The sequence below is a fragment of the Chiloscyllium plagiosum genome, chromosome 14 (genome assembly GCF_004010195.1).
Source record: "Chiloscyllium plagiosum isolate BGI_BamShark_2017 chromosome 14, ASM401019v2, whole genome shotgun sequence".
NCBI classification, from domain to species: domain Eukaryota; kingdom Metazoa; phylum Chordata; class Chondrichthyes; order Orectolobiformes; family Hemiscylliidae; genus Chiloscyllium; species Chiloscyllium plagiosum.
In genome coordinates, this window is record NC_057723.1 from 13,638,399 (window position 1) to 13,655,643 (window position 17,245).

At 37.9% G+C, this 17,245-nt stretch overlaps 1 protein-coding gene across 3 annotated transcripts in view; it reads right to left on the reverse strand.

Moving 5' to 3' along the window:
- The window catches only part of rbm27 (RNA binding motif protein 27), a 146,777-nt gene that overhangs the window by 9,918 nt on the left and 119,614 nt on the right, over nucleotides 1–17,245 (reverse strand). Inside the window, exon 21 of one of the 3 annotated variants that reach the window (XM_043703210.1) lies at nucleotides 5,157–5,262. The exons of 1 other annotated variant lie outside the window; for it this stretch is intronic. In XM_043703210.1, coding sequence (XP_043559145.1) covers nucleotides 5,248–5,262 — 15 coding nt within the window. In that variant the 3' untranslated portion in view covers nucleotides 5,157–5,247. Of the gene's footprint in view, nucleotides 1–5,156; nucleotides 5,263–13,877; nucleotides 14,222–17,245 lie in introns of those variants that run through there. One more of the 3 variants, XM_043703209.1, reaches the window with a different exon arrangement.

Genomic DNA, 17,245 nt, shown 5'->3' on the forward strand with positions numbered 1-17,245 from the left:
ATAGTTTGCAGTCTACTTGTTCTGAAAGGGATATGACAAAAATGAAGGCTTCACCCAGCAAATGGCTCATCACAAGATCTTGTCAAGCAAACCTCAAAGCAATAATACTGAGAAATATTGAGTGAAACAAACCAGTGTGCTAAATTACTTATATTAAGTGGCAGATGTTATACTTTGCAGAGGACTTCCAAGAAAATAAGAGAAAAATGAACTAATGAAACAGGTCAGAACTTTGATAAAGGACATTTGAAAGTTACCAAAACTGACATGCATCTTTTTTTGCTGCTGCCAGATACAGAGAAACAATTTGTAAAGTGCAAGACATCTGATTGATGATATAATGTACAATATCTGAGGGGTAAGGTTTTCTTTCATAGTGACTGCAATTCTCTTCCCAAAGAGCGGGGAAAGTAGGGTCCTTGAATAGCTTTAAGTCTGACTTAGATATATTCTTGATAAATGGAAGAGTCAAAGGATATCGGGGATATGCAGGAAAGGTGAGCTGAGGTCATAATCAAATCAGTCATGGTGTTCTCGAATGGCACTAGCTCAAGGGATTGACTGGTTTACTCTTGTTCCTAACTTGTATGTTCCCAGAACCAGCATGCTATCCAAAAAGGATCTCTATAGCAAAACGAGAAGAACAATCTCAATTTTGGAACAATTACAATTTCATTAAGGAAGCACTGAAATAAACAGTTATGTGGGGATACTCTGGCAGATGACCAAAAGCCTGTCAAAACTTTTTTAACCCTGTCAAAGGCCTTAAGGAACTTCTTACAGGATTAAATGGGAAGGCAATGACTTACTGCTATTAACACTAGTCTATTAATCCAAAGACCCCAGGTTCAAATCTCACCACGGTAGATAGTGGAATTTGAATTCAATAAAAATTTCAATTTAAAAGTTTAATGAAGATTATGAAATCATTGTCGATTGTCAAGAAAAAGCCATTAGGTTCACTGATGTTCTTTAGGGAAGGAAACTGCCTTCCTTATCTAACTGACGCTTGACTTCAGAACCACAGCAATGTGGCCGACTCTTAACTGGCCTCAGAGCAATTAGACTGGGAGAAAGTGAGCACTGCAGATCAGAGTCTAAGAGTGTGGTGCTGGAAAAGCACAGCCAATCAGGCAGCATCTGAGGAGCAGGAGAATCAATGTTTCGAGCATGAGCTTTTCATCCTGAAGAGCTTACGCTCAAAACGTAGATTCTCCTGCTCGTTGGATGCTGCCTGACCAGCTGTGCTTTTCCAGCACCACACTCTTCGACTCAGGGCAATTAGGGATGGATAATAAATGTTGACTAAGCTAGCAACAGCCACATCTCTTGAATAGATAAAATAAATTGTGGGGAAGTTTATGGAGGGAGTTCCAGAGCTTAGGGATTTGATTAGAACTAAATCTGAATGTGTAGAAGTAGAAGTACACAAACACAGAAGAGATATAGGGCTGGAGGAGTGTTGGTGGGATCCATAATGGAATCTAAAAACAAGGGTGAGAAATTAAAATTATGGACATGCTTAAGCCAATGCCAATGATGTTGGGTGAGCACACTAGAAAGAGTGAAGACGAATTGGTGAAAGGTAAGACATAAGTGGCAGGGCTTTGGATGACCTCAAGTTTGAGGATTGAACATGGGAAGTTCATCAGGAATGCATTGGCATAGTTGAGTTTCATGGCACTGATGGAACAGAAAACCAAAGTTGGAAATGCTGTTTTTTAACATTGGACAGTTGCCAGGGAGAGGGATGAAGTCAATAGCTAAAGAATAGAGTTTGTAAAGGGAATAAAAAAATTACTTCTGTCTTTCAAACATAAAAGGATGAATTTGCAGCACATCTGGATTTAGACAAATAGTCTGACTATTTCAAGACAATGGAGGGGCTACGAAATAGGATGGGAATGAAGTTGATAACATCATCAAGCTGAAGCTTGTGGCAGAGAAAGTGGGGTTGGGAGGAGGGGGCAAAAATCCAGGAGCAGGAAGTGAACCAACTGCAGGTGATTGTCAAATCGATAGACAAAGAATGGAATCAAGCAATACAGTTTTACCCATCTAAGTAATGGTTGAGAAGAGTTGGAAGAGGATGAAATTATAATTTATGTCAAAGGCTGCAGACTAGCCAAGAACAACAAGGAGGAACCGATTACATTCATCAGTCACGTAGGATATCATTTATAATGTTGATAAGGGTTATTTTGGTAATGAAATCCAATTCTAATCTTGAGAAGAAATCTAATTAGAGGGATTCAAACATGGTGCTTTGTGGGTCTGGAGGGCAACATGTCCAATGACTTAAAAAGAAAGGGCAATTGAAGTTGGCAAGATGATTTACCAAAGCAGTTGGATCAAGAGTTTGTTTTTTTTTCTGAGCAGTGAAATAATAGCAGCAGATTTGAAGCAGATGGGACTGTATTTCAGGAATAAGAACCACTAACAATGTCAACTAACACAGAAGCCAGGATGTTGGAGGGCCACCCAGTGATTCTATTAATTACTGCCATTAAATGGAACTTTGGATCTGTTTAACTACAAAAGGAATAAGTAAATTTATCTGGTAATTGAGGAGGACAAAAGAGGGATAAAGGATTTGCTGCAACCAAAATTGGAATACTGCGTTCCATACTTCCAGGAGGTTGACTCTGGAAAATCAATTCCCTTTCTAACAAAAGCAGGGGTGTCCGAGTGCTGTCGGTCAAGTCCAACTAATGTGACCTTACAGCACAATAGGTAAAATCAACATTTATCACTGAACAGGTTTGTTCTTTTCTGGCATCAGTTAGCTCCACCAGAATTGTAAAAACGAAAGGAAAAGGGATCAATCAATAATATGGGGCAAGTGAAATTAAAATCAAGACAAAGATGGATATGCAGGCCTTGCTCTAAAAAAGTACACTACTGACTTATTAATGTCATGCTCTTGCTGAGTCAGTGCTCACTGGAACACTGTATACTGTTCCAAATATAAATTCAAACATTACTGTTCAAACTACAACTAATGAGTGACCTGCTCACTAATTCATTTTTCCTGGATGAATGGAAAATATTTTTACAACTATTTTACTGATTTTCTTCATCAGTGAAAACAAATGACATTGCATCACCACACCTTTTCCTCATTTCATTTTCATGTGGAAAATACATGAGTTTTCTTACCTGCCTTTTATAGTTTAAGGATGTCCAGACTCTTTTAGCTCTCCATCACTTGCAAATACTATTAAAAACCTGATACAACACAAGGTCTGACTAGTGCATTAAAGGGTGTCAGAGGTACTTAACTTAAAAGGCTGTATAGAGACCCAGTAAATCTTTAATATTTTATTTCGTGGCCAAGGTATGATGCAGTGTTCAATAAGTGATTGAAATAAAGCTAAAATCTTCCACAGTATTAACTTTCTTCTTCACTTCATTGTACTCATATTTTAGCTCAAACCCTTACCTTTAGAGAAGGTAGTCAGCCATTTTCTTGGCAAGGCACTAAATGTCAGTGCGAATTTTACCCTTTGCAACAGAACATTTTAGTTTTCCTCAAAACTGAATATTATTCTGAGGTAAAGTATGTATTGCACAGCTGAGTTTAAAGAATGCTTCCTCATCTCAGTCCTAAAGAGCAAATCTTTTATTGTGACCTCTAGCTCTCAACTCAGCAACAAGTGGAAAATCTTCCCAGCATTTCCTTGTCAAGCCATGCAGGCATTTTATAGGTTTCATCGAGATCTCCTTACATCTTTCTGAATTTTCTCACACTCTGTCATTTCTCTAAAAAAAGGCATTAGGTTTGCTATTTTCCAAAAACTCCTGGCAGAACCTTCCAAACCCATGATGACTTCTACCGAGGACAAGGGCAGCAGATATATGGAAACACCACCATCTTCAAGTTCCTCTCCAAGCCACTCACTATCCTGGACTTGGAAATAAATCGCCATTCTTTCACTGTTACGGTATCAAAAATCCTGGAATTCCCTCCTCAACCCACAGCAAATGGACTGCAGCGGTTCAAGAAGACAGCTCACTACCACCTTAAGGCCAACCAGGAACAGGTAATAAATGTTAGCCAGCCAGCAACGCCCCCATCCCAAAAAATGAATTGTAAAATATCTCCATTACTACTTCTTTATTGATAAAATAGCTTCACATTCTCAGTAGGCACCTGTCTCCCTATTATTTCCATAACATTTATGTCTTCTACTGTGAAGACAAATAAAATGCATTCAATTAATATCTTTGCAATTTCACTGTTCTCCACTATAACGTCTAATGTCAATGCCTCGAACAGCCTTATGTTTATTTTTGCTAAACCTCTTCCTTTCTACACACCCAAGTGCAACACATCCACCACCACCAGCAGCCCAGACACTTTTACAATCTATCTTACCTCATTTTCCCTTCAGTTTACTCTCACTTATAATTTTCGGTCGCCACGCTGAACTCTGAAGTCTAGAAAATCTCAGGATAGCTACTGTTTTTGGTGACATCAGAAGCTTCTTGCCTTTATCTAATACTATTTTAGCTTCACCAATTAGTGACAGTTGGACCACAGTATTAGATTGTACAAAATGAAAATTCTTAATGTATTTTACATTTATTGTGAATTAATAATTATTTATTGAGATGTTTGCCATTGTGAGCTATGGTCTTTTAATCTAGTTTTCTAATCCACCTGAGCTAAGTCATCCTTCATTCTCAAGTCATTATTTAGTTTAGATTTAGGGCCCAGGCTTTGAATCTAAATAAATCACTCTTAAAATCTGATTCAAAAATGTTCTATACAGTCTGCTTTCTTTTCTCATAGGACAAAGGTGAGCAATGGTCACTTAATGTGGAAAACAAAAGCAGAATGTTGCACTTGATTTATGACTGTTGTTCTTGGAGCATTAAGTAAAAGGTTCATGGTTAACTGGGCTGTATAATTAAAAAAACAAAACCACTCCCTTGCAGACATTACATTGGAAATTCATACCTTTTGATCTATAACTGTTTATCACTGTTCTATTATAACGGTCAAGAACAATCTTTTGTCTCAAATTATCTTTGAACAAAGGATCAGATACAGAAGGATGCCCACTAGGCCTGGCCAAAAAGAGTAGAAATGCCTCCAAGTGGAGAATGGAGACATTGTTTCAACTTTTGCTAGTCTCGATGTAAGAAATGATGCTTGCTTCTGAAGATTTCCACCAGTGTTCCTCCAAGTTAATGCTCAATAGCACACAAAATCCAAATTATTGCAATCTAGACCAACCATCTTCAGCTTCTTTGAATCTAGAACGGAAATAAATTGATATTCTAAGAATTCCACCAATGCAAAAAAAAACTGTTGCGTAATACATTCACTCTCAAAGTTGAAAATTCATCAATATGACACAAAATCATGCTTTCAATTTTTGCCTTAAACGATAATAAAAGATCAACTTCAAATCAGCCAATTACTCCCCCTATCAATCTTCTTTCTGATCATTAGGAAAGTGATGGAAGAGGAAATTAAAAGAGCTAACAGACATCACTTTCTCCACAATAAGCTGCTCACTGACGCTCAGTTTGGGTTCTGCCAGGATCATTTGGTTCCCAAGCCCATACAGCCTTGGGTCCAAATATGGACAGAAGAACTTAATTCCAAAGGTAAGGCAAGATAGCAAAACTGAAGTTAATGGGAATCTGAGAAAATTCACTGTAGCTGGAAACATAGCAAGGAAAATAGTTGCGGATGTTGCAAATCAATAATTTCAGTCTAAGGATATCTTTGGAGGAGTTCCAAGCTACAATCATCTCCAGCAAAGACCTTCTCCCCAGCATAAGGTCAGAAATTAGGTTGATGGCGAACGATTGCACAATTTTGGGCACCATTCACAACTTCTCAGATACTGAAGTCGCCATTATTCACATGCAGCAACATCTAGGCTTGCAATATTAAGTGGCAATAAATTTCACACCACACAAGTGCCAGACAATGACCACCTCCCCATGACATTCATTAATATTACATATGCTGAATCCCCCACTTTCAAGACATTAGTCATTACCATTATCAAGAAACTAAAATTGACCTGTCAAATAAATACTGTGGCTACAAATGACAGATTAGAGATTAGGAATTCTATGGAAGTAATGCACTTCCTATCTCCCAATGTCTGGCAACCAACTACAAGGTACAAAGCAATACCCCCACTTGGTTGGATGAATGCTGCTTCAACACTTCTTCAAACAAAAGCTCAACATTATCCATGACAAAGCAGTTTGCTTCATTCACATAGCATCCTTCTCAAAATTCATTCCCTCACTAGCACACAACGGCAGCAGTTGGTCCCATCTAAAAGATACACTGCAGCAACCCATGAAGGCTCCTTTGACATTACCTTCTAAACCTATGACCCCTACCACCTCGAAAGTACAAGGGTAGCAACCGCACAGAAAACCACAGGCCACAAGTCCCCTCAAAGACACACACCATCCCTACTGTGAATTATATTACCATTCCTTCAGTGTCACTGGATCAAAATCCTGAAACCCCATTCCAATAGTATTGTGGGTATACCTGTACAGCAATAACTACAGCGGTTTAGAAAGGCAGCTCATAACCACCTTCTCAAGGGCAATTAGGGACAGGCAATAAACAATGGCTCAGCCTGCAATGTACATATCACGCACAAATTTTAAAAAAACATTGTAGCCTGTATACTGTAATATCTGCACAAATTACCTCACATTTCTACATGAAATGCCACTGTTATTCATTTGGCCTCCCGAAAACATCCCATACATATGAATTAGAAAAGCTCACCTTTCCACATCCTATTTTCAATTCATTCATATATGTAAACATCTTCAATGCACTGCTTTGCAAGGTATATTATTGTTAATTCCAAATGTTAAGATCAGAGGCAAAACTCTCTTGAATCATGTTTCTTTGTCTCCTGTCAGATGCAGGTAATTAGGTTATGCAATCAATCAAAAACAGGTGTTCTTTGTTGGTTGGTATATCAAGACATGGAAAAATTGCACTTATACCACATTTTCCACAATCAGACTGCTTAAATCTTTTCACAGTCACAAAATACAGGATTCTTGATGTATAATTCATGCTGTCATGTAGAAACATGGCTGCTAATTTGAACTCTGCAAGCTCTCATAAACAATGTGATAACAATGTGAAACAGACCCTTTGATCCAACTCGTCCATGTCGATCAAATATCCTAACCTATTCTAGTCCCATTTGCCAGCCCTTCGCCCAAAGCTCTCTAAACCTTTTCTATTCATATACCCATTCATCTGCCTTTTAAATGTTGTAACTGTACCAGCCAAACTTCCTCTGGCAGCTCATTCCATATATCCACTACCCTCTGCATGAAAAGGTTGCCTGCTAGGTCCCTTTTAAATCTTTCCCCTCTCACCCTAAGCCTATGCCCTCTAACTCTGGACTCACCCAAACCAGGGAAAAGACCTTGTCTATTTACCTTATTCATGCGCCTCATGATTTTATAAACCTCTATAAGGTCACCCCTCAGCCTCTTACGCTCCAGGGAAAATAGCTCCAGCCTCTTCTGCCTCTTCCTATAGCTCAAATTCTTCAACCCTGGCAACATCCTTGTAAATCTTTTCTGAACCCTTTCAAGTTTCAAAACATCCCTCCTATAGGAGGGAGACCAGAATGGCACACAATATTCCAAAAGTGGTCCAACCAATGTCCTGTCGAGCCACAACATGATCTCCCAACTCCTATGCTCAATCCTCTGACCAATAAAGGAAAGCATACCAAACACCTTTCTCACTAGCCTATCTACCTGCCTCTTCACTTTCAAAGAAGTATGAACCTGCACTCCAAGGTCTCTTTGCTCAGCAATATTCCCCAGGACCTTACCATTAAATGTATAAGGACAAAGTGAGGACTGCAGATGCTGGAGATAAAGCAGCATCTGAGGAGCAGGAGAATCGACGTTTCAGTTTTCTGATGAAGGGCTTTTGCCCGAAACGTTGACCTGCTGTGCTTCTCCAGCACCACATTCTTGACATTAAACGTCTAAGTCCTGCCCTGATTTGCCTTTTCAAGATCAGCACCTCACATTTAAATTAAACTCCATGTGCCACTCCTCAGCCCACTGGCCCATCTGATCAAGATCCCATTGTAATCTGAGATAACCTTCTTTGCTGTCCACTACACCTCCACTTTTAATGTCATCTGCAAACTTACTAATCGTACCTCCTCTGTTTACATTCATTTAAATAAATGACAAAAAGCAGTGGACCCAGCACCAGTCCTTATGGCACACCACTGGTTACAAGCCTCCAATCTGAAAAGCAACCCTACACCACCAGCCTCTATGTTTTACCTTCAAGCCAGTTCTGTATCTAAATGGCTAGTTCTCCTTGCATTCCATATGATTTAACCTTGCTTCCCAGCCTACTGTGAGCAACCTTGTCAAGTGCCTTACTGAAATCCAGAGAGATCATATCCATTGCTACTCCACATTCTGTTTTTAATGATTTTTGTGGGATAAACATTGGACAGGACATTGAGGATAACTATTTTGTATCTTTAAAATAGCACCATGAGATCTGTTGTGCATCTGAAGGAGCACATAAGGTGGTTATTTAATTTCTCATCCAAAGATCACCACCTTCAACAGCACAACAATACCAAAAGCCTCCAATAACACAATCTGAACAAAGGTTAAAAGTAACTGCATTTTTTCGATCATCTGATTTGAGGGGGTAAAATACTAATCTCTGTGGAACTAAATAGCTTATTTTAAATTATTATTATTGACAATACATTTCAGCTCAAACAGAATGGTAACTAGTTATAATGCAAATATCATGCTAAAGAAAAAGAACTGAAACTATTGAAATGTTACTCATCAGAAATACAACAACAAAAACAGACAAATAATACCTCCACAAAAGTATTCTGGTTTTTAAGTTTATAAATGGAAGTGGAAAATAGATATTAAAAGGGTCATCTGCAAGAGTCTACATTCATTTTTTTAAAGTCTGAAAGTTATCTCCATCACCCAAAACAATGCTTAGATGTACTGTGCAAGTTCTATTTGAATATATTGAAGTGAAAAGCATAAACTTATCAAATAATTAGGTTATGCTGAATTCAAGGTTCCACACTGAAACACAAACATCACTGAAAAGACGGCAGTCAAATTAAGCATCTTGGAAGTATTAATAAATTCACCATTCTGACCATAAAGATACCAAAAATGATTTGCTTGTCACATAAATTTCCTCCGATTCCTCTAACTGAATAAAACGGAGTGTATTTTTGCCTCCTTAATCATCATTCACATGCAGTCTAATACAAGTATGATATTTTGCCTAACTACTCAATAAATTCTTAAATTGTAAATGTTCTGCTTTACTGGTCTTATTGGTTCTCATTATTGTTCTGAAATAGAATTTATACTTCCCTTTCTAATAATTGTTATGATGTAGGCTCACTATACAATTGTAAGCCCAAATCAAAAGTTACTTACCTTAAGGAAACACTGCACTAAGAGCCCAATATGCAAACGTCAGCATGAAATAATCAGGGTAGCAGGCCCCAGCAAACAACAAACCCATTTACTGCATGTCACTTTATTGGAACGTTGGAAAACAGGAGTATAGGCTATTCAGCTGAACCTGCTCTGCTAATGTATAAGATCAAACTGTTGTGGTCTTTTTGCAGTTTCAACTCAATTTTCCTTCCTACCCCTCCAAAACCCGAGACTTCTTTCAAAGTCTCTGCAGAAGAGAGGATACTTCAAATACTTCTTTACAGCAGACTGTACTATTAAACAGATTTATTTCAAAGAGTTATCCATGGAACCTTTAGGATGTTGAGTGCATTCCAATTTTGGAAACAATTTGCAAAGGTATCAAATTACGCAAGATCATTTGAAATGTTCATTGCAGAACTTTATGTAAAAACAGTTGTTCCTCCCCATCACTTCCTTTAAAAATGGTATAAAACCCATCACTTTTCTGCTTCATTCTTCAGCTCTGAAGTAGTCATATTGGCCTTGAAATGTTAACTTTATTTTTCTATCTCAATAGATGCTACCAGACCTGCTGAAATTCTCCACTTACAGTTTTAAAATCAGATTTCCAACATCCATGGTATTTTGCTCATTTTAGTGTTTAATTCATTGCTAGTTCTCTCCCAAAAATACCTACCTTGAAATTCTGCTTCTCTTTCCAATGGGATATCCATTGATCTCTTTCACCTTGTTATCCTTCATTTGCCTTCCATTTTCCTTGTGGTATTTGATAAGGTGTTTACCAAAATTCACCATCACAGCCACACATCTCCCTCAGTGACTTACCCCATATGGTTTCCAACTAAAGTTCCATTTTTCATGTTTCGAATCCTCCCAGGATTACAGATATCCCAAGGCATAAAACACTCTTGGACTATTCACAATGCATCCTGAGATCCACATGCAGTGCCATGCCACCGCATGCACACTCAACCTCTTTCTCTATCAGCATTGACTCTATCAGCAATTTTATTTTATTTTTCGCCTCATCTGACACTTTAATAAGAAACATTTTCTCTTCCTCCCAGGTATTAAGGAACACAAGCTCCAACAACTTAAGGGTATCAAGATGCTTCCAGATCCTTCTTCCATGCTGCTCCCTCTGACCCCAGCCCTTCTTCTCATCTCACCTCAACATGTATTCACGATAGCCTGATATCATTCAATGTTAGAGTGAAAGATCAATATTCATTGAATGACTCAGTCATAGCCCATTAGGCCCCCAACTTCTACGAACTTCAGGCATGACATGATGTTGAATTCTTCCATTGCCTGTGTCTCCATGCCCACTTCTTTTAATAGCAGTGATCTCCAAATTGCACCAACCCTTTAACCTGTCTCCAGTACTGTCCTTTCACCTGGACTCCTCCCTCTGACCCTCTTTCTTGCTCTCAATCTTTTCCTCAGGAGTTGTCAGCATGACCGCAATCACCTCAAGTTTTTTTTCTATTCCTCTCATACGCTTGCTGTTCCATTCCCTCAGGTCTAAACATCTTCACTATCAACAACAGTGCTGCTCTGTCATCTGGTTGTACTGGTCTTTAACATGAAGAGGCCAAGTACTCACTTTCAAACACCTCTTCCCATCTCACCAGAACATGACCCAACCACTGAGCATCCAAAATCACTGGATTCATCAACCCTGAACAATCCACTTCTACTTTCTTCCCAAAATTCACAAACCTGATTGCCTTGGCAGCCCAAACATTGTATCCTGCTCCTGCCTCACTGAATTTATTTCTTCTTATTGTGACTTTTTTTATCCTTGTCCAGTCTCTACCCAACTTCTTTCAAGATTCTTCTGTTGCCCTATATCATTTGAACAATGTCAGAAAAAATACCTGAGGTGCCTTCTCTTCATTACTGACAGCCAATCCCTCTACACTCCCATCCATCACCAATATGATCTGACTTCTTTGGCCTCATATCCTGTGGGATAGGCTGTCTATTCATATTCATTACCACTTACTCACTCAGACACCTCAGTTACACTTCCTCAGACCCTGCTTCCTGAAAAGCCTCCCTTTCGTTCTCCCAGCTTCTCAGTCTCCATTACATCTGTTCAAATGATGCTACCTTCCACAATGGTATTTTTGACATAACTTCCTTTACCCTTGATCCCCCATATTGTGGTGGATAGGGTCATTATTAGTTGCCCTCTCCCCCTAAACTCTGCTGTTCCTCATAGAGGCATGGTAGGGTTCCTCATTTTCTGTGCTACAACTATCACATCTTCTGGTCCCCATCAGTATTCTGAAGATACTATTCCCTCTATTATACCCTCATCCACTCCTCTATTACCCCAATACCTTATCCTCCTTCCACAGGCTCTTGCCGTCAAATTGCAGTTACTGCGACATTTCTCTTTTACCTTCTCCCTTCTTCTTTTCAAAGATCCCAAACACTCCTTCCAGATAAAACACCAATTTGCCAGTACTATTTTCAATCTGATCCATCGTACTTGCTGCATACAATTCGGTTTCCTCTAAACTGGGGAGGTGAAAAGCAGACTGGGTGACACATCCTCTCAATGTGTCCACAACCTTCCAAGTAACCTCCAAATTTAATAGCATCTTGCTCTCATGGCAATATTTCCAACCTTGATCCAGTGAAACCCAATATAAGTTAGAGGAATAGACCTTATTTCCTATCTTGGCACTTGACAGTCTTCTGGATTCAACGTTGAATTCAACAGCTTCATGCCATGAATTGTTCTCCATTTTGTTCTTCTGACTCCACACCTCTCCCGCCAGTGCCTGATTTTGTTGGAACAGCTTTCAGCTGAGTTTGCTTTGAATATGCAATTAATACCTACTATTAACATGTCCTCTGGACCTCTCTCTCTCTCAATGATAAGAGGATTAAAAGTTATTGGGAGAAGGCAAAAGAATGGAGTTGAGGAACATACTAGTGATGATGGAATGGTAGAGACAAAAAGACTGCAGATGCTGGAATCCAAAGTAGACAAGCAGGAGGCTAGAAGAATACAGCAAGCCAGGAGCATTAGGTCCTGAAGCAGGGTTACACTTGAAATGTCGACTTCTGCACCCCCTGATGGTGCCTGGCTTGCTGTGTTCTTCCAGCCTCCTGCCTGTCTACTATGATGGAATGGCAGAAGATTTGATGGGCTGAAGGCCTAATTCTGCACTTATAGCAAATGGTCTACAACCATTTCCTTTTGCCCTTTGTTCTGCAACACCAATGATCTCTAATTTCACTTCAATCTTCCCCTTAGCTGCCTTCTGGCACACCTGCTCCTCCCGATCTTTGACAGTATAAAACGGATTACTTTTCCACCTCTCTAATTTTGAAAGAGAGTCCAAGGGACTCAAAATGTTAATCATTTCCCTTTTCAGATGTTGCCAGACCTGCTGTGTTTCTTCAGCACTTTATGTAAAAAAAATGCAAAAACCAATTCTAAAATAGATTATCAACTTCTAGTATTTGGGATTTCAACAGACCTGTAATATGCAATTTCTCTCTGCATCTTACAGACTAAAACAGAAATATTGAATATTTGGGAAGTTTTATTTCTAAAGCACTTGGAAGGTCATGCTGCGAGATGAACGTTATGTCATTGAAGGATAATCTCTACCATCTGAAAATGCAAATCCAAGAGCGTGACTGCCAATCTGTTGAACTGTTTCACAGGTTTCAGTTGATGGCGTCTTGAACATCACCTGAACTGACCAGATAACTCAAAATCAGTCTCAAGGAATGAATTCTTGTTCTGTTGACATATTCACCCTCGATAGGTTTTGCCAACAAAACATTTATGTATACAGGATAGTGTCTCTTCAATGGGTAATGAATGATCTTAAACGTTCCAGCCAGTCTACAGACTATTAAATGAAAACAGTATTTCCACTTGCATGTGTATTGAAAATACATTTCATAAAGAAAATGCTAAATTTTTGGAAAGGAAGCAAGCAATCAACAAGATACACCCATTGTTGAACCAGAACACCCCCCACCCCCAACATTTTGGCCCTTAGCAGCACCAGCAATCTGATTAGATCATTAATTGATAATTTTACCTCTTGAAGATAGCAAATAGTTGAAAATGTCATAGTGGCTTAATACTACTTACTAATAATCTGTCGGAACCACTAAAAATTTAGTGAAGATTATACTTTTACAGGTTAATTATTCATCTTTAAATTGAACCATTAGCCCTAAAATGAAATTTTCTCATTTCTGTACTTACCAAACATCTCATATCAGAACAAAGTAGCACCAAATCTTTATCATTTTGGCAAATCAGTGCCACTAGAAAGTAGTTTTTTGTTTAACTTTTTATTAAATGGTATTAGCTTTAACACACATGACATCATACTAATACTTCCAAACCAGTGGCAACAATATGTTTTATTTCAAGATTGTTTGATACATAATGTTCATGTACTACATACATACATGCATGCATCACAGTATCATCTTTATCCTGTTTTCTGAAGGAAAGTGTTTTTGGTTGGGAGGGATGGGAAATATATGCTGTTTGGATTTACTACATTCACATTTTCCCTGTTTCACTTCTTTCTGTAGTTATAGTATATAATGCATTTGGGTAGGTGCCATAACACATAATCGCACAACAAGTGTTGGGCCTTCCAATTAATTGCTGTGTTTATCAAATGCCTGATGTATTACAGCTACAGATTCCTCATCATTGATCTCCTTCCTATTGATGTCCCTGGAGCTGGAACGACACATAATATTTATTTAAACAAACCCAGATCGGACTGGAAATATCCGTAGCTACAGTCCTGTAATAAACTAATCCAAATGTTGCATTTAACTATCGATTTCTGGAATATCACAGCTTCTCAGTTAGAATTAAATTTTCATATATTTACCAGGTAATTAAGGAGAAGCTAAATCCTTTAAGCATAAGGATTTATTTCTATGAGGATGCAAGTGGAAAATTTAAAGAACTTTTTTTTTGAAACAAAGATATTTATTTAAAGGCCCAGCTCCAGTTTAAAAAAAAACGAAGCACTCAAATTAATCTTAAAAAGTAGGAAAAGGAAGTGTTTTTTCTAAAAATGCATCAAGTTTGATATCGTGTGCTGCATCTAATTTTCTGAACTCTGATGCTCCCACACGATTCAAATTTAAGAATGATAACAGAGTTAACATGGCTTTCTCTCTGAACTAAGATAGAAGTTTTACAGTGCATTATTCACTAAACTAACAGTGACACAAATTTCTAAGTGAACATATAAAGCACACTCTGACTTTGTCATCTCATTTCTGGGCTGCAGAATTTACAACTTTGTAAGTTGATAGTAACACACACAAAAGAATTTTCTAAATCAAGTGTTTATTTTTTTCTCTTAAGTTCGGTTCCTAAAATTAGTGATATTTGATCCTGATCTATTGGAAACGAAGTTTATCCAAAAATGAGTAACATCTGTAACTGTATGCTGTTTTGTGAAAGTCAAACAATGCAACTCTACATATACAACTTACTAATGTTTTAAAATTTAAAATACCTTAAATTTAAACTTATAGAAGACTTAATTTTCCTTTCAGAAACAACCATCCAACTGCTCCCCAATTCGACAAAGCTTGAAAGTCAAAATGATTGCCATTCAGACAAGTGACAGCACCAAATCAATGTCAGAAATCAACTGTTATACTCTAAAAGTTAATCAACAGAAAATCAAAATGGCTTTATTACTTGCCCCTGTCTCCTATGTCCTAGTGTCCCTCTAGCTTGATTTTTAGCTTGATGAAAGGACTTTTTTTCCCAAAACATTAGTTCTGAATTGCATCAAACCAGAATCCCCAAAATATCTCTGAAAAATATGGATCCAAATTTGACTAAAAGTCATCATTGTGATCAATGGCTTGATTCAGATTTAAATTCTTCTGTGAACCTTTTGCAGTGATCTGTTAGGAAGCGAAATCAAGTTTAAACCTCACCATTAGCTACTTATTTATGAACGATGCACTGAGTTAATAGTTAGGGGATAAATACGATACTTTATTACAAAATAATTTCACCAATTGTTATTAAAAATTATCTAACTCCAGATGCATAAATAGAACTTGGAGATTTTTTGAATAAAACATAAAACCCTCCCTACAGATGAGAAGTAATCAAATAACAAAGAAAAGGGTAACAATGCATATTTTTATAAGAGTTTTTGGTACAGAGGTTTCTGAAAGAAAGCTCCATATCTATTGGATAGCACCATGTCCATCTTTCAAGCAGCACTGACATGGGAATTTGAGCCTCACACAAGAGGGGAAGGAGTCAAACACAATTTGTGATATCATAAACATGGATGGTATCATACTAGAGTTTGCTCCCGATTCTAATGACACAATGGGCTGAATGAGCTCTGTGTTGTAAATTTTCCATGGTTCTAAAAGTTAATATTTTGGTCAGGGACCTGCTGAACAGCCTACACCTGCTCTTAATTCATATGTTTGTATATTTCATACATAGTACATTCCGAATTGCTACTGCATCCTACCAGCATTTCAGATTCAGTTTTTCCTTTTCATTTGCACTATACAAAAGCCAGTATTGGGAATTTGACCAATTTAATATCTTCAAATCTACTGAATATACAATAAGTACAAGTATTGCAGATTAATAACTTATGGTGCAAGTTATGAGAAAGCCTGGAGTTAGATAAGCAGCAGGGGCTTGTACATTTAATCTATTTTACAAGGAATGAACTAGAGTTCTCCAAAAACTATATTCACATTCCTGAATTAAAACGGTTTCCCAATTTGCTGAATGTGAAATCCTTTCTGACTATAGATTGAAAACTTGGAAATCAGATGAACAAAAAATGTGAACATGTACACTGAAGTAGCTTAACTAGTATTGCAGGCAATAAATTTACTTGTTCTACTGTTTGTTGAGCAGTTTCATTCTTGCATAATGTGCTGAGGTATGAAGTCACGAAACATGACATTACTCGTAAACCTGTAATTATTCATTTAATGTAGAAAAAAAACAAGCTTATAACGGACTGCATTTGAAACACAACTTGCCTATTTGAGAGAGAATATTTGACCTCAAAGAGTTTCTCAAGGACAATGTGAAATAGCCTTACTATTTTATGAATTGATAATTTAACATTTATAGACATTTAAAAATAAAAACTAGAAATAAGTGCGTCGATTTATCACCCTAATACAGTCAAGATCTCACAAGTAAGAACGGATACTTATTATTAGCTGGTCTGTGAGATTTCAACCCAGAGAGAAAGAGAAGTACTTCAATTAGGTGTAGTGCTGGAGGGAAAGGTGGGAAGCTACAAATCAAGGCAGTTTCAGGCACTCAAATGACTCCTACTGAAAACTACAGAGTTGTTGGCTAGGTCATGGCTGAGGTAAGCTGCAAGGCCCCTCATGGCCAGATAACCTACTGATGCTCGTACATGGAATGGCCTAGTACCCACAGATCGATGATCCAGCACAAACTTGTACCTTCAAGAGAGATGGAGTGAAACATATTCAAGTTGTTTATGTGCTTGCCTGTAGTTTACCACAGTGATGATGGCCCCATCAATCTGATTTATGGGCACGCAGCAGTTTTCTGTAGTGTACATGCAACGGCAACAAGCATGGTCTGAAAGCTTGTGTCGGTAATCAGTACACACTAGTGCTTACTCAAGTAACAAAGAAATTTGCATAAATAAGTAAAATACACAAATTACAGTTATTTTTCTCTTCTACCCAAAGCCAAATTACTTGGTAA